At 36.2% G+C, this 21,059-nt stretch overlaps 3 protein-coding genes across 3 annotated transcripts in view; all 3 read left to right on the plus strand.

Moving 5' to 3' along the window:
• The first annotated feature begins 1,082 nt into the window (after positions 1 to 1,082).
• LOC121804706 (40S ribosomal protein S19-1-like) lies at positions 1,083 to 2,783 on the plus strand. Its single transcript, XM_042204344.1, has 4 exons — positions 1,083 to 1,236; positions 1,787 to 1,877; positions 2,151 to 2,334; positions 2,442 to 2,783. The coding sequence occupies exons 1-4, from the start codon at positions 1,150 to 1,152 to the stop codon at positions 2,515 to 2,517; spliced, it is 438 nt and encodes a 145-aa protein (XP_042060278.1). The 5' UTR covers positions 1,083 to 1,149; the 3' UTR covers positions 2,518 to 2,783.
• Positions 2,784 to 9,642: 6,859 nt separating this feature from the next.
• LOC121802400 (transcription factor TCP13-like) lies at positions 9,643 to 10,816 on the plus strand. The gene has a single exon (XM_042202065.1). The coding sequence runs from the start codon at positions 9,904 to 9,906 to the stop codon at positions 10,636 to 10,638; it is 735 nt and encodes a 244-aa protein (XP_042057999.1). The 5' UTR covers positions 9,643 to 9,903; the 3' UTR covers positions 10,639 to 10,816.
• Positions 10,817 to 19,769: 8,953 nt separating this feature from the next.
• The window catches only part of LOC121805300 (transcription initiation factor TFIID subunit 8-like), a 1,851-nt gene continuing 561 nt past the window's right edge, over positions 19,770 to 21,059 (plus strand). Inside the window, exon 1 of the mRNA XM_042205106.1 lies at positions 19,770 to 21,059. This exon is cut by the window's right edge and continues 561 nt beyond it. Coding sequence (XP_042061040.1) covers positions 20,252 to 21,059 — 808 coding nt within the window. The 5' untranslated portion in view covers positions 19,770 to 20,251.

The raw sequence follows: 21,059 nt of genomic DNA on the forward strand, positions 1-21,059 counted from the left end.
AGGTTTAGAAATAATCGGACTGACATTGCAACCTTTCGCGATAGGTAGTCTAGGCCTATCTAGGTTGTGACGACGCCCACAACCGGTCTACTAAAACAAAGACTTAGACTTTGTTACGTTTGCTCATACATTTAAATATGCAATAAACAACCATTAAATGTAAAACATAACAACATTATGACAAAAATAATATGTTGCATTTATTGGAAAATAACCATTAGAGTTTTACAGTATGCAATCACTCGAAAGGTGATTTCTAGTATACAAAACCCTAACACAATTATCGGGCAAAACGCCCGCCCGGGTGTTTTCCACCACTCATTTATCATGGGCTGCGCATTCCCTCTGGAGTCACCCGCTCTTCAATGCGCAATTTTCGTTAAACGACCATAACTCTTTCCACCGGACTCCGATTGAGGCGTGCAAGGTACTCACACGAAGCTTTTTTGAAGACTGAGATAGTAGTAGTCTTAGAAGAGCATTTGGAAGTCATCTCAATAGACCGATTACTGCTTGAATCCTACTCCAGCTGCAACTTCGCTCATTTACATAGCTGTGCCCAATTCTTGGGACCCCAATTCATCCATGGTTCACATCTTGAGTGAATTTTTTGACGCACGACATCCATTATCATATCCTTGGTGTTAATTGAATTAGATCATAGTTGGGCATGTCTTGGAAAGCATAATTATGGATCTACACATGAAAATTCATATCATGGAGTATTATTTTGTAGAACTATTCTAGATGATTTTTTGTGAATCATCATAATGAGATACTCAGAAATGGGGTTATTGATATATCCTCAGCAATATAAATTGACATTAGTTGTGAAGATTGAGATATAATTGTTAAGTTGAAAAAAATAGCATTTAATAATCAGAGATATATTTAATAAATTTTAAATGTTAGGATAAAATGACTTGAAGATTCGTTTAGTAACCCAGTCCCAAAATGAAAATTTAGGCCGTTGGTCTACTCATAACGGGCCAAGCCCAAGAAAAGGATTCTGGGTCCATGAAGTCCATTAATATGCTACTATATATTTATCGGCGCTGCGATAAACCCTAACCATTCTGCTCCAGCGCTGCTGCTTCTCGGCCAACTCTCAAATTCGGCGTACAGGTGAGCTGCAAGGTTTTCGAAAAGATGGCGGCGACGGCTAAAACTGTTAAGGATGTGTCTCCTCACGAGTTCGTCAAATCTTACGCCGCTCACCTCAAGCGGTCCGGCAAGGTCACATTTACTTTGCGATTCCGTTTTTGTTTTCTTCTTATCTTTTTTTGAGGTTGTTAGTATGGAAAACTATGCTGGCACAGATTTATCCCCCTTTTTTTGGCGTTACAATTGATGGTTTCTCAATCTTGTTGTTTGCCTCCTTTTTTCGGATATATTAATTTAAGATGACTGCGTACTAATTTTCGTGCTGGTAATTGATTTGGGGAATTACATATTGTCAGGTTATCCAAATTCTCCCTAAGAAACATGTACAAATTTGAATCATGTTCATTTAGATTTGTGAATATTTTATTACGCAATTAAGTTGTATTATTTCAGAACTTATCGCTTCAAATAAACGAGTGAAGTTTTTGTATCTTTTGATGGGTTATTACCATCAAAAGTTCCTTGCCCTCTTTTGTGGGATTGATATGTTAATTGCTGTACTAGTTTATCTGGTAATGCACTTTATAATGTCTTAAGTTACAGTTTGATGCTGCTCTAACTAATAATTCAGGTTGGTATAACTGATTATTTGCTTTGCCTTTGAACTTTTAAAAACAAATAGATGGAGCTTCCGGAGTGGACTGACATAGTGAAAACTGGTGTCCTCAAAGAGCTTGCTCCTTATGATCCCGACTGGTACTACATCAGGGCTGGTAAATGATCTCATTTCCTGTATCTTTACTGAATTTGTTATTTAATGTGTTTTTTATCTGCAATTAAGTTTTGGTTGTTCATGAGCTTAGACAATCTCTCAAGGTTGATCCAAACCCATAGTGCAATTGCTTTCATTTATATGTATACACCTTTTGTACTATACCATCTTATTCTTGCGTTGTCTTACTCCTTTGCACTGTGTTTGAATATGGAAGCTTTGTAATGGTAGTTTCGTGGTAAGTATTTAATAAATTCATTGGTGCATTGTACAGCTTCCATGGCCAGGAAGATATACCTCAGGGGAGGTATTGGAGTTGGCTCCTTCAGGAGAATATATGGTGGCAGCAAGAGGAATGGAAGTCGCCCACGTCACTTTGGCAAGAGCAGTGGTTCTGTGGCTCGTCACATCCTTCAGCAGTTGGAGAAGATGAACATCATTGAGATGGAACCAAGGGGGTAAGCTCATGATATATTTCTTGCTTGGCCCCATACCATTGATTGGTTAGCACTTGAGTTTGGGAAATAGCTGCAAACTTATTGCAATCCTTTTCAATTTTTTGCAGTGGAAGAAGAATCACTTCCAATGGCAGGAGGGATCTTGATCAAGTTTCTGGGAGAATCGTTGTTGTTGCACCTTGAGTTGGGCTTGCTTTCTTTTTAGCTTGTTTGGTTTGTTCTCAAAGTAAAAAAAGATGGTTCCCACATGATTTTGGGTTGAAATAGAAATCTTTCCATGTTTGATCAAATTTTGGGTCCTGCTTCTCATTTCTGGATTTTGTTAAGTGATATTTAAACGTGGTTTAATTTCTTTCCAGTTTCTGAGGTATCTTAGTGGAGACTGTACTTTTTGTGGAATTTGTCATTTCTTTGTTTTTAATTTAACATAATGAATAATTTTAATTCTAGTAGTGTTTTCTCGTTTAATTTCTGTTGTGGATTTAACTTGCTGGCGTCTATCGCATAAGTGGGCGTATGTTTTTTCTTAAAAAATTGACTTGGTAGAATACTCATCTTCAAATAGTTTAAAAGGTTTTCGACCATTGAAAATTAATGTTTCTAAAATAAATTTTATGATCGAGTAAGTGCTAGTTTTATTTTTCTTGGATAATGGTATTTATCCTAGCTCAAACTAATGGAGCATGACAAATCTCAACTAAGCTACCAAATGAGACCTAAATTAGAATTTTGTTCCTAATCTTGTCTGGTACGTGGATATCTGAAGTTCAAAATAGTCGCAAATATTTCTTTTTCATTTAACCGAATATTGTCAAAATAGATATGTGAATACAAAAAGTGTAGACATACGATGCATTAAAATTGGACTAATACGTCAACTTTTGGGCAATTCAAATCTTTTGCATGAACTTTGAATGTGCTGGAAAAACACACACTTTGATGTATAGTCAATTTCCCACGAAATTCAATTTCGCCCAAATTGTATCCTCTAGGTTACACCTGAATATCTATGTCATCCAATCATAGATTAGCCGACGTAGTTTATGGAGGTTTAAACGACAATGTTTAGTCTACTAGAGTGATTTTCTTCTTTTTTTCATATTTTTTATGCTCTTAGTTTTAGAAATTGTTGTCCCATTCCACGAAATAATATCTAGCCCTGAAATGCAAGTTGACGAACATTATATGGGGAACCTCAAGCGACTCAACCCTGGCTGTTAACACACCATAGCCTAAAAGGCTCCAATCGTTCGTTTAGAGTGTCCACAATGGTGGCCCTTGAAGGCCACCAAATGTGGCCCGGCCACCATTTATGGCTCTCTTGTGGCCTTTACAATGGTAAAATGAATAAAAACAATAGGGCCACGAAATGTGGCCCTCTCCAAAAAACCAAATTAATTTGTTTGCTTTTTTAATAATATTTTTTAATTTATGTCTAATAAATTTTATTAGTCTTTAAATTTATGATATTTATAAATTTAATTAAAATAAAATAATTTGGATTGTAAATAAAAAAAAATCACAACCTAAAAAAATGTAACAATAATTTCGTTGTATTATATATTAAAGTAGGAAAATTATACAACAAAAGTGACCTAGTTTAAAAACAACAACCTGGAAACCCAAAACCCAAATCACTCTGCGGCGCTCCTTCTACGGTTCCAGACCTCTTCAACCATATCAGCCTGCAGTGATGAATGCGATATTTGGCTCCGCATATCGGTGTACCGCTGGATCAAGTATTCATTACTACGTGGCACACTCATCTGCAGGGGCTCCATGGCAGTACCCGAGCTCGAACTAGCACCATCTACCGGTGTCCATCGCTCTGCAGCAAATCCTTCGTCATCTATTATCATATTGTGCAATATGATACATGCAGTCATGATGTCTGCGACATCATTTTCGTGCCATTGTCGAGCTGGGCACCGTATAATTGCCCATCGCGCTTGGAGTACACCAAAAGCTCGCTCAACATCCTTCCTAGCACCCTCTTGTTTTTTCGCGAAGTAGGTTTGCTTCGGCCCAACAGGTTGTCGGATCGTCTTCACAAACACGGGCCAACGAGGGTATATTCCATCGGCCAAATAGTACCCCATGTTGTACTGAGTGCCGTTGGCCATGAATCTAACTTGCGGACCCTCACCCCGGCTCTCGTCATTGAACAGGTGGGACGATTATAGAACGTTGATGTCGTTGTTCGATACAACGACCCCAAAATACGCGTGCCAGATTCGCAAGCGGTAATCAGCAATTGCTTCAATAATCATCGTGGGATGTCGGCCTTTGAAACCAGAAGTGAATTGCCTCTTCCAAGCCACCGGGCAGTTCCTCCACTCCCAGTGCATGCAATCGATGCTCCCCAACATCCCTGGAAAATGATGTACAGTCCCGTGCATATCCATCAGACGTTGGCAATCATCAGCCGATGGCTTCCGTAGATACTCCCCTTTGAAGATATCCTTAATGCCCCTGCAAAACTGCCTCAACGTCTATAGGGCAGTCGTTTCGCCCATCTGTAGGTGCTCGTCGAACATGTCAGCGGGCCCGACATATGCAAGCTGTCTAATTGCCATCGTACACTTCTGGTATGTCGACAAGCCGGGTCAGCCGGTGGCATCATTTCGCAAGTTGAAGCACTTGAACCGCTGCGCCAAACACGTCGCTATATGGACGAAGAGACGTTGCGACATTCTGAATCACCGACGGAAAATTTCTGCCGGATAACGGGCGTTCTCGTTGAAGTAGTCTTCCATCAACCGGCGGTCAGCCCCGGCATGATCACGGTCGAAAAATCGCCGATGATGAAATGGCCGAGGGACTGCCACCGCCGCCTCCGCCGCATCTTCCGCCTCGTCGGCTTCACGTTGCACCGCTGCAACAAGGTTTTGGAACTCCAGATCTACCGCTTGTTGGAATTGTTCATCGTCGGAATCCATAGTTCCAAGGTTGAATTGAAATTGGAAGGAAAGATTGGAGGAAAATGGAGTTGGAAAAATGGAATGGAAGTGTAGTGTTTTATAAAATAATTTTTGAAAAAAAAAAAAAAATAATTTCCCGCGGCCCGCTGCAGTGGAGGGCCGCGGCTCACCCTCGGCTCTCGGCCCTGCGCCCCGGCTCTCGGCTCTCTGCAATGGGGGGCCGCGCACCGAGCCGCGGGCCGCGGCTCCCCCATTGTGGACACTCTTAGTATCATACTAAGACAACTAAATTTTATAAGGGTCAATATTAGTCACAAAAAGTTAGCCAAAAATAAGACAACTGAATTTTATACAAAACAAAACCATATTTCTAACATGGATACTTTATCGTTGTGCATAGCTGTGCCAAAATATACATAGACAATAACTTATTTATAATAAAATATTCCCTCCGTCCCTCGTTACTTGAACGTTTCCTTTTCGGCACGGAGATTAAGGAATGAGTGTAGACAAAGTCAAATATTACGGATGTAGGTGATAATTTTACTAAAAATGGAAAGAGTGCAAATAACTTGGGACGCCCAGAAAAAAAATAAGTGCAAGTAACACGGGACGGAGGGAGTATAATAATAGAATGGGTGTAACAGTCTGTGCTATCAGCTATAGCAAGGGATCCAAATCGGACTTTATCGTGTGAATGCGGTAAGTATATAGTAGTACTCTTGTTTTTTGGCTCCCTGTAAGGTCTAATCATAATGGTCTAATCCTAATAATTATTTGAAAGCAATGAAGTTCTTGAAATATAATGCAGGGTGTTGTTGCTGCTGTAGTACTAGTCCATTCCCATTTGTGTCGCATGTACTATGATATGAGCTGGCTTTGTATTTACTCTTCTTCATTTTGACACTAATTTATTTCATTTTATCTTATGAATTAATTTTACAGCCCCATCAAATATTGACTACTCTAGTGTGCACAAGCCGGGCTCTTACAGCATGACACTGTTGAAATCTACGAAAAAATCATGATATGTGACGATCAAATGCAATTAGTTGGTGAGATGATTCTCCTCATCCAATAGATCGAAAGTTCAAATCATCATGGGCTAAAATATACTTGTTTACCTATATTCAGGCTTCATATTCAATAATTTACTGCAAATGACACGGAATCCTTAAAATATTTCACTAGTCTTACAATCCTTAAAATATTTCAATTACAATTTGTGTAGGAGTGTAGGAGTTTGTAGCTGATTAAACTTAAATATTCACCCAATGTTGAAACCCAAAATTGAATGATGAATAGGTATGTACTTGTTCTCCCGCGTTGTCACTCACAACATGAATCATTGAAAAGCTCAAGCTTTTCCACGCAAGCCAATTCACGAGTCAATTTTCAGTTGTCATATGTACGGCTGGGAGATTGACAACAACACAACCAAGATAAAAGGCTTTGAAAGCCTTCTATTTTGAATTACAACGTTCAACAAATGTCTAAATCTCTTGAAAGACCATGACCAAATTAACAAAAGAAAAGGCTAGATTTGTAATAAAAAAAAACAAAAAGATCGATACAATATTGCAACAATTCCTCTCTTCGTACGTAACTAGGTGATTTCTTTTAAGCCAACTAGGCACTAGCTACAATGAATGAGGACCAATCATCACACCTCAAGGACATACTGAAACTCAAATCCATATAGTTTGTTCGAATATATACCAAACTAACAAACAACATTGTTCATGATATTGCTAGACTGTTCCAACGATGTAACATCTCATTGTACTGTAGAACTTCCATTTTTCACAATGTTTGATAGACTTTTCCAAAATTAACAACAATTTACCCATCATTTTTACTTTACTCTCCGACATATCCTTAAACTTTCACATGTTAACTTTAAGTACAAATCAGCTTACATATCTCAAGTCTCAACCACGCTCATGTCTGCCTTGCTATTGATTGCCAACAAGCTAAAGCTCAAAAGGGGGCATAGTACATTCAATAATGCTTCATCATTGGTCCTTTATGTTCTTTGAATATAGTATAATTTTTTTCCCTAACCGTTCGTAAATTTCAAGATAATTGTCACATTTGAGCATCACATGATTTATTCTTGTATGTGGTGTGGAAGCTAATTAAGTAGAGATGACAAAATGCACTAGTCCATAACTGCAATATTGATGTCTTCTTCTTTTGGTGAAGTAAACAGTTGGTAAGGGGGGTGACAACATGATCCTTTATTTATACACACATAAATATATAGGTACATAAAGAGCCTTCTTTTATAATATTTGATCTTTCTGTTATATCTCCTTTTATGTATATAACGTACTATGCAGTAGCGAATCCATGATTTTTGTTTGGGAGTGCGATAATAATAAGAACAATTCGAAAAACCAATTATTTTTTATTTTCTTTAATTTGTTTTCTCACTCAAAATCTATAATTTTATTTTTATTATTAAAAACATCATATAGATGTGCACTAGAAGAAAGTCAGAAAGATAATTAAAATTAGTTATATATTATAATAAATTGCATTAGAAGAGAATTGTGTAGGAGTATTATGATGACCAACTACCACTTTAATTTGTTCCCATATGAATCCACAAGTCCACAACTGGTATTATGTAGGAGTATTTAGTTTACTGATGATAATGTGATAGAAAAGATGGTTTAAATATTATAAATAAAAAATGATACGCATCTTAATTAGTGAAAAAAGTTACTACTCCTATTAAATACTAGAACAACTTCAGGATCTTTACTGTTTGCTCGTAAATGGAACTTATCCCTTCTTAGTTCTTATAAATAAAAACAAATGCACATACAAATTTTAAAGTATAATTTCTTTTAACAATTACAAGGAGTACTATATATTAGTCCCTCCGTCCCCAAAGAATATGCACTTTGAATTCGGCACATATTTTAATGCAAAATTAGTAAATTAAGAGAGATATAGAGGGAAAAAGTAATTAAAGTATTGTTAGTGGAGAATGTGTCCCACCTCATTAGAGAGAAAATAGTTTTTAAAATTAGAAAGTGTATATTCTTGTGGACGGACTGAAAATGAAAGAGAGCATATTCTTATGGGACGAAGGGACTAGCACAAAGATGCTCATGCAATATTTTTAACCCATTCCTCCAAAATATTAAAACATGCTACGCGATCACCCTTTGCCGAAATTATGCAAATGTAACCTGGAAAAAAGAAAAATAAACTATATCCGTCTCATTGTAATTGAGACATTTTTTTAGGCACGAGTTTTAAGAAAATTGTGTTAAGTGAGTTAAGTGGAAAGGGAACAAAATAGAGAGATAAAAAGAGAATAAAATAAAAAAGGAGATATGCAATTTTTTGCCAAAAAAGAAAATGACCCGATTATAATGGGGCAATCCAGTACTTGCTTGTTAATAGTTTTAGCCCAAGCTTTAGATAACACCAAATGAAAATTTATTGTTGCGGTCATTTCCTAACTACAACACTTAAAAACACCTCAAGAGGATATAATGAACATGACGTTGCTCATGACATGATTTCATGCTACAACAATCTTAGCACATTCAGTCAGTAATTATTACTCCCTCCGTCCCTGAAAAGTATGAACATTTGGTTCGGTATGAATTTTAATGCATAATTGGTAAAGTAAAAGAGAGATAAAAAAAAAATGTAATTAAAATATTTTTAGTGGAGAATGAGTTACACCTCATTAGAAAGAAAAAAAGTTAATAAAATTTAAAAAGTTTATACTTTTCAGGGACGAAGTTCTTAGTTATGAATTATGATACATAATGTATTTGGTAGGTTATGAAACCAAAAAATCCTTACAATCACCACCAACATTTTGTTTCCCCTAGGTCGGATTATTGGCATAAGAGTCTTGCAATAGCATTATCAGTAGTTCCCATCCAACAACTACTCATGAACTAGCACTCTATATATGCAAATCTAGTGTGGTCCTCTCTCTATCTTTGATTTGGAGTGAGTGACGACTCTTCAAGGAGATCAATAGATCGTTCTTCGCTTGCTTCTTCATCATCACCAAGCTGGTCATGTACGTTTTTGTGGGTGTGATTCCCTGCAGCTTTTCAAGCCTTTTTTTGTGCAACTATATTTAGTTGAAAAGTCTGCCCTCATTTTTTTTTTATTATAACTAATCTCGAATGACAAGAGAAGTAAGTAATTAAAGAAACTTGAGTTAGGTAGTGTCATTAAATAAGCAGGCGTAGAAGCACGTGCGACGCGTTTTGTAGTGAGAAGAGGCCACCTTTTTTGTAAACGTGCATACAAAATACTAAAGCTTAGTTATGAAACCCAATTTGATAGACTCCACACATGCACCAAATAGTAAAGAATCAATGATATGCAATGGGAATTTGATAAGATTTTGAGTGGACCCTAATACACGTGGCTGCGTCTCTGCCTCTCTTTCTTTCCTTTCTTTCTAATGGGTCGGCTGAAGCATTAATTTTAGTTTTGTACTAACACACACCTCTTCTATAACCTCTCTATCTTTCACACTCTATTTTCATCATTTTGCTTTAGAGGACTTCCAATTCAACTCAACTGCTGTACATTACACTAATAGCTCTTCCGCCTAAATGAATTGACATAGCTGAATTCAATAAGATAGAATCAGTAGAAGATGATTGGAAAGGATGATTTGGACGAGAAGAGGGAAGGCAAGGCGACATCAACATCGACATGGTCGAGACTAAATGACCCTCGAATAGTCCGAGTGGTGAGACCCATGGGCGGCAAGGACAGGCACAGCAAGGTCTGCACCGTCCGAGGTCTGAGAGACCGACGCGTGAGGCTGTCCGTCCCCACCGCCATTCAGCTCTACGATCTTCAAGACAGATTAGGCCTCAATCAGCCTAGCAAAGTCGTGGACTGGCTCCTCGACGCTGCCAAAAACGACATCGACGACCTGCCTCCGCTGCAGATCCCTCCCCAAATGCTCAACCAATCTTGGATAAGGAGCCAAGAACAACATGATGATCAACAATTCCACGTCCAAAATCCTTCCTCCTTTGCAAATCTCATGACCACCACCACCAGTAGCAGCAGCAGCTCCTATGGGAGATGGGATCCTTCCAATTTGACCCTTTCCCAAACTCCCATTAGCCTCGGATTGGCTTCTCACCAACACCAAGATTTTCAGTCACACCACCACCAGCTGCTGGTGTATCAAGCCGCGCAGCCCTATTTCGTGCCTCAAATCAATGCAGCCTCCGACACTAAGCACCCGAGCTTCCACACCTCCGACATATCAAGTTCTTCGCATATTATTAGACCTGTCGATTTCAACATGACTGCGGATCTTCTCCCCTCACAAAATAGTGAGGTGGAAGACCTGAACAAGCGCGGCCATCTCTAAACTTACTGTGATTTCATGATTGATTCGAGCTTCTTGACTGGTAAGGCGTCTGATATTAAGGTCATATATATGATTGTTTTTTGGGGAATTTTCTTGTACTATATATATGTACTATGTAGATTTTTCTGGAAATTTTTATGGAGTTACAAATGCATTACTTCTTTGGTTTCATCTTAAATCCAGAGGTTCTATATATTCTCTTGTGTGTGTGTATGTATGTATGCAAAGTCTAGCCTTCTCATTCATTAAATTCTAAATTTTTTCTCTGCAAACCTAGACCTGAATCCCTTCTCTCACTTTTCGTAACAAAAACCCTAGAATGGTCCCAGATAAATTTCAATTTTCTTTATTTTATCTAAAGGGGGAAGGGTGGAAATAAAAGGGTTTGTTATGAGTCATGAGATGAGTAAGACAGGAACAGTTATGGCAGCTTTGCACAAGATCCAACAAAGCAAATCCAAAGAGTAATCTTGAAGGGCTAGCTCCTCCCATGATGGAATAAGAGAAAAATGAATAAATTTTTGCGTAGTGTGAGTGGTCCAAATTCAGAAAAAGATACAGAGAGATAGGGCAAGGTAAGCAAAGTTAGTAAATTAGGGTTCTTTTATTATTCTCAGTGTTGTGTGTGCCAGTGTGGGTATTGATCATATATAAGGACCACATGTACTCAAGTTCTTATAGGAGGTCCCCATTGGGTAAGTGTTGTATTTATCATCATCAACACATTCATTGAGTTATTTCATTTTTTACCCTTCCAGCAGTTTCATAATTTCCTCTTTTACTATTTTCTTCAATGAGCTTAAATAAATGTAATGAAGGACTAATGGATTCAATGCTCATTAATTACTAAGTATTAATTGTAATGATCTATCATTTTCTTGCAACCTTCTTGCAAAAGGTTGAAATCCCAACCTCAAGGGTCCCCTATATCCTGGCCCAATGTTGACCCATTGTCCTGCTAGAAGCTCACCTCCTAAAGTCTCACACTTGTGCCTGAGAGATGTTGCAACTACACGAAAATAATGGAATTAATCTTTGCCCACTCTTACAATTCTCTTCCTCCAAAATCAACAACGTTGCTACGGGCTGATCTATCATTTTCTATTTTCACGGATTTGAAAGTAGATAGAATTACCAATAAGAGTTAGATACTCTAGTGTGAGCTGGCATGCATTTCTATATACTAGTCCCTAGAAACCAAAACTATCGAATTCAAGTTTAGAGCATCCCCATCCGTGCTCGTTCCGTGCTCTTGCCAACGAGTACGGATGTGGACCCGGACCCACTTTTACTCCCTGCTCTTAGGCAAGAGCACAACACCCACATCCGTGCTCTTCCGCAAGGACAAGCTCAACGGTCCCACCATTCTATTATTCAATTTAAATAAAAACATTTCCACAAAATTAAAATGCATTAAAAATATCTGGAATACTATTACAAATTACAAAAAAATTAAAAATTACATAAATAAAATCCTAAAAATTAAAAAGTACATAATTAAAATCCTAAAAATTTAAAATTACATAATTAAATTCATAAAATTAAAAAAACCCACTACTCGTGGCCGAATTTCGCGGCACGATATTGTTCATAGTATTCTTGTTCTTCGCGCTCTGTTTCCGCAATGAGATTAGTGAAATCCATTTGAGAGGGTTTGAGTGAGAGAGGAAGAAGTAGATAAGTTGTATGAAAAAATATGAATGAGAGCTGAATGGGAGATGATTTGATGTGAAAATGGATGATAAATGTGTGTATTTATATATGATTTAGGGAAAAAAAAAAAAAAAAAAACTGTAAAAAAAACGGCCTTATTTTTGGGAATCTGAAAATATATTTTTTTAATTTTTTGGTATTATTTTCGATTTTAAAAAAATGGATTTCCAACGGAAATGCCGTTGACCAATCAGAACGCGCCACGTCAGCTGCTCACTGGCACAGACGTGCTCCATGGATCGAGCAGCGCCGCGCCAGCGGCAAGAGCGCAGCAGCGAGCAGGCGGTGCCGCGCCGCTGGCACGAACGGACGGACGGGTGTCTACTCACCGCTGCGGATGCTCTTATAATGTTGCTGTTTTTATGTTCAATGTTGCAATTAGCCAGAAAAATAAAAAATCAAATAGTACTCTATCTAGATTGTATATAGAGTTTTAAATTTCAGTACATATAAGTATATGTGTATTACGCATTGGAATAGTTTGCATGCCAAGACGAAATCTGCACCTTAAAGAAAGCCTATTTGTATATCTTAACAAATAAAACCAATTTTTAACAAATTAAACGATTATAGTGCGTATTGTTCCCTTCTCCTTTCCTTTATTAGAAATTAAATGTCATAGTTTTACATCCAAAAGAAATCCTTATTTCATATTAGGGATTTCAATCGGGTCAATTTAGTGAGTTTTGGACCTATCCTTTTTAAGTTGCGGGCTAACGAGTTACATGCTAATCGGACTGTGATTTTATCTTGTTAAATTTCATTTCTAATCCTAAATGTTCGAGTTTAGGGCTAGCTCGACGAACTAATCTGACTACTGGCCATAAAATTAAGATATGATCATCCAACACATAATGATGAAACTTAGTCATATTTATAAAATGTAAAATTTAACCATGAGAATTATGGGATACATATTTAAACTCGAACTTGGCATAAAATTATAGTACTTCCTCCGTCCCACAAGAATATGTACTATTTTCTTTTTAGTCCATCCCACAAGAATATGTACTTTCTAATTTTGGAACTATTTCTCTCTAATTAGGTGAGACCCATTTTCCACTAATAATACTTTATTTACTTTTCTCTCTACCTCTCTCGTACTTTACCAATTTTGCATTAAAACTCGTGCTGAACTCAAAGTGCATATTCTTTGGGGACGAATGGAGTAATAACGTTTGATAAATCTTGTGTTGTTGAATGATTTAAAATATAAGAATAGGTTATGGTAGATCATGACATTGAAATTGAACACCTAATTTATGATTTTAAAATTAAAATAAAAAAATACACACATCTAAAATTTTTTTAAAGCATGTTTTAGAATTAAGTAGGGATGTCAATCAGGTCGGGTTTCGGGTTGCGGGTCAATCGGGTGCGGGCTAATCGGGTTGTGATTTCTTTCGGGTTATAAAAGTTCAACCATAACCCTAAAAGGTCGGTTCGGGCTAGTCCAGCGGGTTAATCGGGTTGCTACCATAAGATTAACATGCAATCAATCCAATAAATAATGATGAAAATTAGCTATATTCATAAAATGTAAAATATTTAATTATGATAAATTTGAGATATATGCTTAAACTCAATCATAAACATAATCAAATACTAATATTTGAGATATTTCGTGAAATTTTAATGCACGTTTTAGAAATTTAAATATTTTTTAGTGAATTTGAAGTTTATAATTTATTTATCAATTATTATATTAATAAAAATTCAATATATAATTTATATATTTAATATAAAATTGATAGTTAATTTTTTAGTTATCTATATTATAAAATTAATCAATGAAGTGTCGAATTAGGAGTAAAAAAAATAGAATAATAGAAATTTTACCGGGTTTTCGGGTCTGGCCCTAACGGGTTGCGGGTTAATCGAGTGCGGGCTAATCGGGTTTTGATTTTATCGGGCTAGAAATTTCCGGTCCTAACCCTATAAATTTGGCGGGCTATTCGGGCCAACCCACGGGTTTCGGCCTACACTGACATCCCTAGAATTAAGTATGTTTCTTATAGAGAATTTGAATTTAACAAATATCTAACTATATATTATAAATTTAACATAAAAAGTTATTTTTTGTATAGTTATTTATACTCCCTCCGTCCGGCATTAGAAGTCCCGGTTGAGTTGGGTGCGAGTTTTAAGAAATGTTTGAGTGTGTAATAATTGGAGTGTGCGATAATGGAATGTGAGACCCATTTGCATTATTATTTGTTTTATTCTTTGATTGAGTTTTTACTTGTGCTTTTTAGTGTTTTATTTTATAATATCTTTATTTCACTTTTTATGAAAAAGTCTTACCGGGACTCCTAACGCTGGACGGATGAAAATGGTTAACCGAGACTCCTAATGCCGGACGGATGGAGTATTACAAAAATAATTATTGACAGAAGAAAAGAAAATGGTAGGGATGTCAATGTAACCCGGAACCCGCTGGCCGGCCCGAATAACCCGATAAAAATACAGGGTTAGGGTTGTAATTTCGTAGCCCAAATTTAAAATCGGGCCATTCGGGCTGACCCGTTCGGGTTGTCGGGTTAGGCGGGCTGACCCGTTTGGGTTACGGGTCGGCCCGTCGGGTTGAAGGCTTCTCCACAACGAGCAGTTTTTGTAACGGTCATAACTTTCTCTACAAAGCTCCGATTGAGGCGTGCAATATATCCACGCGAAGCTTTTTCGAAGACGAAGAGAATAATATGCATTAGGGGTTTATCAGACTTCAAAATCGCGAGAAACATTGACTCAAACAAGGCTGCTGCACATCCACATTTTGTGTACATTTTCTAATCCATTTTCTATCATTTCTCAAGAAACATGTAAACATACCAAAATATAGAAATATAATCAAAATCATCCAAGACAACCCTATAAAACCATGCAAAATCCAAATACGTCAACCGACTATATAAGATCACGAAAAAAATCACTATGTGGTTCATTGATTCATAAATACTTGTATATAAAAGCTTTCTTTTAGTATATTTCCAATATAATAGTGCAAAGTGTTTTGGCGCCGCTTCGTCATTGAATTATGCGTACTTTGATGATTCTTAAAACAAAGATAAATTATTATTTGACTTATTTACAACTGGAATAAATTAAATTTGACCAATCATAACTCAAGAAAACTTAGAGTTACTCCAATTAGCTAGCATCTTGATAATTCACTCTTTAACAATTTAAAATATTTTTGTTACATCTACGATGCACCTCTCACGTTATGAAAATTTATTCAATTTTCTACGAATTGATTTATGTTTGAATTTTGAAACAAAGTGTTGATTTATGTTTTAAATACATAAACATAATCATACTATTGATAGATATTTTGTAAATAATTATGTAATGAATAAGTTATTTAAATTTAAATAACTTAATCTTTTTAAAAAATATTAATGAAAATTAAAAATACGTATTTCATTATTGAATGATTAATTAAAAATATGTATATAATTAAAGAAAAATTAAAATACGTATTATTTTTTTAAAAATATTAAAAGAATTAAAAATACGCATTGGCCCGAATAACCCGGTGGGTTAGCCCGAAACCCGAAGGGTTAGGGTTAGGGTTAGGGTCGAACTTTTATAACCCGAAAAAATCATAACCCGAATAGCCCGTACCCGAATGGCCCGACAACCCGAACGAGTTGCCCCGATTGACATCCCTAGAAAATGGTTTACCTAGGTCCAACCTCGATTTTCTAAATGGCATGTAAGAGGCCAATGAATATCGCCGAAAGCATACATATATTGGGAAAGAGAAACGGACGACTGATCACATATAATTTCATCGAAAGTCCACGATGGGGGTCTGGAACATTTCGCCACCAATACCGTATGAGGCGTTATTTATTCATGCACAAAGCCGATCTTGTTGAAGCATATATAGTTGTCGTTCTCAACTTAGATAAATGTGGACATGCTATCATCAGTGGCGAAACCAGAAGTTTTAGAATGGGTGGCCCACATTAATGTTAGTAGTTATAGGATTTTTTTGATGGTCATGATGCCGAAAGCTTGATTGTTTGATATTTTCAATTTTAACATAAATATAATGGATGGAAATAAATTTTCTATGATGTTTAAATGTCACCATAAAAAATATCAACGAAAATAAATTATAACAAATGGAATCCAATAATTATTTTAGTTTTTTTATTATGAGTATAATATGGAAGAAAAAAATTACGAAATGCCAAAGTATTAATGTTAACATAATTAGTTGTGTAAAAGAGAATAAATAAAAATTATGTTCCAAAAAATAAAAAGGAAAGAAAAATAAAATATACACAATGCATAAATAGAAAAAGAATAAAAAAAGTTGCATAAATAGAATAGAAGAGAAAAAAGTTGTAAAAATACAAAGGTAGAGAAAAAAAGAGAAATGTCGCCAAAGGGAATTAGTCTTGGGACAATCAAACATGAGACACGGTTTCACACCAACTGCGCCATTATCTTCACACGTAAACTTTTTATTACATATACAATATATACTCCCTCCGTCCATCATTAGAAGTCTCATTTGAGTTCGGCACGTGTTTTAAGAAATGTAAGAGAAAGTGTGTGACAAAAGATAGTGGAATATGGACAAGGGCGGACGCAGAAATATACATCGATATGGGCAGAGATTTCTAATTTTTATTTCAATGTATATTTTTGGACAATTTTCATCATTTGTAAGGGCTGTCATACAATAATTTACATTAAATATCAATAAATTTCACAAAAAAATAATCGAAAATTGTTTAAAAAATAAATTCATTAAGAGCTTTAGCCCCTAGTTACCTCCCTTTGGGTCCGCCCATGAATATGATGTCTATTTTTATATATTAGTTTTATAATAAAATGTGACTGAAATGAGTTAGTGAAAAGTGACGTGTACCTACCATTTATAATAAAAGTGAACCAGGACTCCTAATGGCGGACGGACTAAAATAGTAAACCGAAACTCTTAATGGCGGACGGAGGGAGTAGCTAAGAGGAAAATTGATGGGGGAACCAGGGGGCCTCTGGCCCAAACCACTGGCTATCATGAACAGTTGCTGGTGTCGATCAGAAATCACTTTGTGTATTTTGGATGACTATTAGCTTATACGTATACATTGATCTTATGTCAAGCAACACGTAAATAAAAGCAAAGATTTTAAAATGGTGAGTACTCAAAATGGAACTTGTAAAGCTAAAAAGAATCTTACCGCAAAATGATTAAATCATACTTACAAAACAAACACAAATGCAAAGAGTGCATATATATATTCAACAAACTTACCTTCGTTTTTTTTTATCAACACCAGCTGGTTAACTCAAGGTAGCCTTACCACACCTCAAGTTGGAGATGACTCAACTGCATCTAGATATTTTTCATGGGATGAGGAACATGCATATCACAAGATTGATTCTGATGCAGAGTTTCAAGCCAATTGTGGTACTACTATCGCGATAGATGGAAGGACCCGATGGAGTGTTTCCTCTCTTTGTTGGGCACCCCTCTCCAAAAGGATGATTAGAAGACGTGAATCTCTATGTTCTATATCATATCTTGGTTGATCTGGAACATACAGAATAAAATGATTTTTCAAAAGTTTGAGCCAAACTGGGAGGCCGAAAAGAGAAGACCATTTTGGCAACTTACGTTATAGAATACAAGTGGCTTTCCACCCCCCCCCCCACAACACATATGTCGATCGATCAAGTGCACGACTTTAGGTTTTGGTGTGAAGATTGATACCAGGTTTGTGTTGTTGCTGTTGATGTTTCTTTGGCTCTTTGGGTATTTAGTGTTTAGCCTGTCTGTTGGTGTTTGACTGAGATGTCGTTGTACTTTTCTGTTTTCGGTTTTCGCGGCTTGGCATTTGGCCGCTTGTCTTGAACATTTGCTCACTGCTTACCGGCTCAAGCCTTTTTCGATTTATCAAAAAAATGCATATCACAAAATACAAAAAGTTATTCTCTATTATCAAATGATTTATCAAAATTAAAATTAAGGTAATCTGTCAATTACTTTTTCTGTTTACAAAATTGATTTAACCTAATTGATAGAACTAAAACGCATATCTTATACTCCCTTTGTCCCATTAAATATGAAACACTTGCTTTTTCACACATGTTTTAGAAAAATAATAATAATAGTTAAAGTGAAGAAAAAAATAAAGTAAAAAAGAGAATAATGTAAAGGGGACTCTCCTCTACATTATTCTCTCTCTTACTTTATTTTTTCACCACTTTAGTTATTTATTACTCCCTCCGTTTCTTCATAGTTGAGACAAAACTTTTCGGCACGGAGTTTAAGAAAGAGATGTTGAATATGTTAAATAAATAAATAAAAAGTAAGAGAGGTAAAAAAGTAGAGAGAATAAAGTAAGAAAGAGTAAAGTAAGAAAGAGAAAAGAGTTACTACTATATAGGTAAATGACTCAACTATTCCCAAAATGAAAAAATGACTTAACTATAGAGAAATGGAGGGAGTATAATTTTTTCAAAACAAGTGCGTAAAAGCAAACGTTGCATATTTAAATGGACAGAGGGAGTATAAAATTTAAAATCCTAGATAAAAAAGTAACAATTAAATTTAAAATCATGAAATCTCCACTACCAATGAAGTAACTGAATAGAAACTGCAAAAATCCTTTAAAAAATACAAATATTAAATTTAAGTTAATCCAAATATCCAATCCAAGTAGGAAAAATCGCTACAATCAATATAAGTTAATACTAGTATTAAATTTTTTTTTTCCTACTTGCTCCATTAGACAGCTATAAATTAAATGTTATCTTGTTATGTACTATTTTATTATATAAATTATTCATATCTTGGTATTCATGTTGAGACCTTAATGTGCATTGAAATTGAATAAATGAGGTACTATTATTATTTCTTTTTTAAAAAATATATTATATGCATGCAATCCAAATTTCGTTCTTTTTTGATCTGTACTTTTTCTAATGGCAGTTCGAACCGATGTTAATAATTCAATTTTTATTAGAAACAAATTCAAACCATAAATTTAGAGAGAACAATAATGTTCTTATTTCCGAATTTATTCAGTTCGATTATTCGAATTCTTATCTTCTCAGGGGTGTTCGGTTGGCAAAATTAAATCTCATGATTAAATATGTATCAAGTTTGATTCATAAGATTGAACCCTTCAACTTAACCCTAGATGGATAGTCTCATGATAATTAGTCATAGCCTCTCCCTCCAACTAAAATAATCCCACAACTTAATTCTAGATAGATAGTCTCATGATATTAGTCATGACAACCGAACGCCACCTCAGTATTTTGCTCGTCTTTATAATTATCTAAGTAATTTTTTTAAAACAAACTTTTAGTAGTTGTACAAAATTATTTCCAATAGGCCCATCTTCTGCAGTGACGAATAATGCAAATTTCTAAAGTAAAAGCGTCATATTTGAACAGCGACTTTATCGAATTTGCGGACTGAATTGGCTCTCCAAACTCCTACGCCGACTCACCTCCATAGTCCGACGACTCACAGTGCTTTGCCGTCTATAAAGAAGCAGCCTCAAATCAGTTCCCCCCCCCCCACTTCGATTTTCTCTGGAACTAGGGATCAAACATTCACAATTTTTTGTTAGTTGAATAAATCCATCCTAATTTCTCTTCTGCGGGAGCTCAATTGGATTTTATTCAGTGTCTTTCCATTGGGCCTGGCTTACACCCTAGAAATTCCAGGTACGGATTGATTTCGCTGTGAATTTTCGTTTTCTTTAGCTCATAGGATCGGTAGTTTATTGTGCTACTGAGTGCTAGAATCAGGGTTTTACTATAATGTTGGTTCGATGAATTGTGATCGGAAATGTGGTTTCTTGGTCTAAACCGATCAAGATTTTGTTCTATCAAGGTTATCCAATTTGATTATGGTGTGATATTATGAATGTTGCCTAATATGAGCAATGGAGAGGGGAAAGATAAGTTCTTGAGTGAGAAAGAGAATCCGCAGGCAATGAGGAAGAATAAGAAGTTGGGGGAAGACGAATTTGCGCAGGCGATTGCCAAGAATGTGGTGGCGCAGGTTTGTGAAAGTTTAGGTTTTCAGAGCTTTCAGCAGTCTGCATTGGATAATCTGGCTGATGTGGCAATGAGGTATATTCGGGAAATAGGGAAAACTGCGTCTTCTTATGCTAATTTAGCAAATAGGACGCAGTGTAATGTCTTCGATGTGATCCAGGGGTTGGAGCATTTGGGCTCAGTTCAGGGATTTTCAGGTGCTTCTGATGTTAGGCATTGCCTTACAAGATCAAGCGTTGTTAAGGATATTATTCGATATGTTAGTCTAGCAGATGAAGTCCCATTTGTATATCCGATCCCTGCTTTTCCCGTTGTGAAAGAAAGGGTATTGGACCTTAGAGTTTCTCAGTCGGAGGAAATCCCCCGTGACGAACATATACCTTCCTGGTTGCCCATGTTTCCAGATCCTGCAACTTATGCAGAGTTAAGTTCTGGAAATGAGAAAGACTCAGAAACAGAGGCGGTTAAGATTCAGCAGGTTGAACAGCAGAACAGGAGGGCTGAGAGGTCTTTACTAAATTTGCAGCAGAAATTTATGTGTAATGGAACTGAAGCAGGAGTAGTTGTTGAACAAGGGGATGCTGCAAAGGCACAACGAGCAGCAGAAAACAATCCATTTCTTGCTACTCCTCTTCAATTCGGGGAAAAGAAGGTATCTTTGCCCACTCTGCCAG

This window comes from Salvia splendens, chromosome 5, assembly GCF_004379255.2.
Source record: "Salvia splendens isolate huo1 chromosome 5, SspV2, whole genome shotgun sequence".
Classification (NCBI taxonomy): domain Eukaryota; kingdom Viridiplantae; phylum Streptophyta; class Magnoliopsida; order Lamiales; family Lamiaceae; genus Salvia; species Salvia splendens.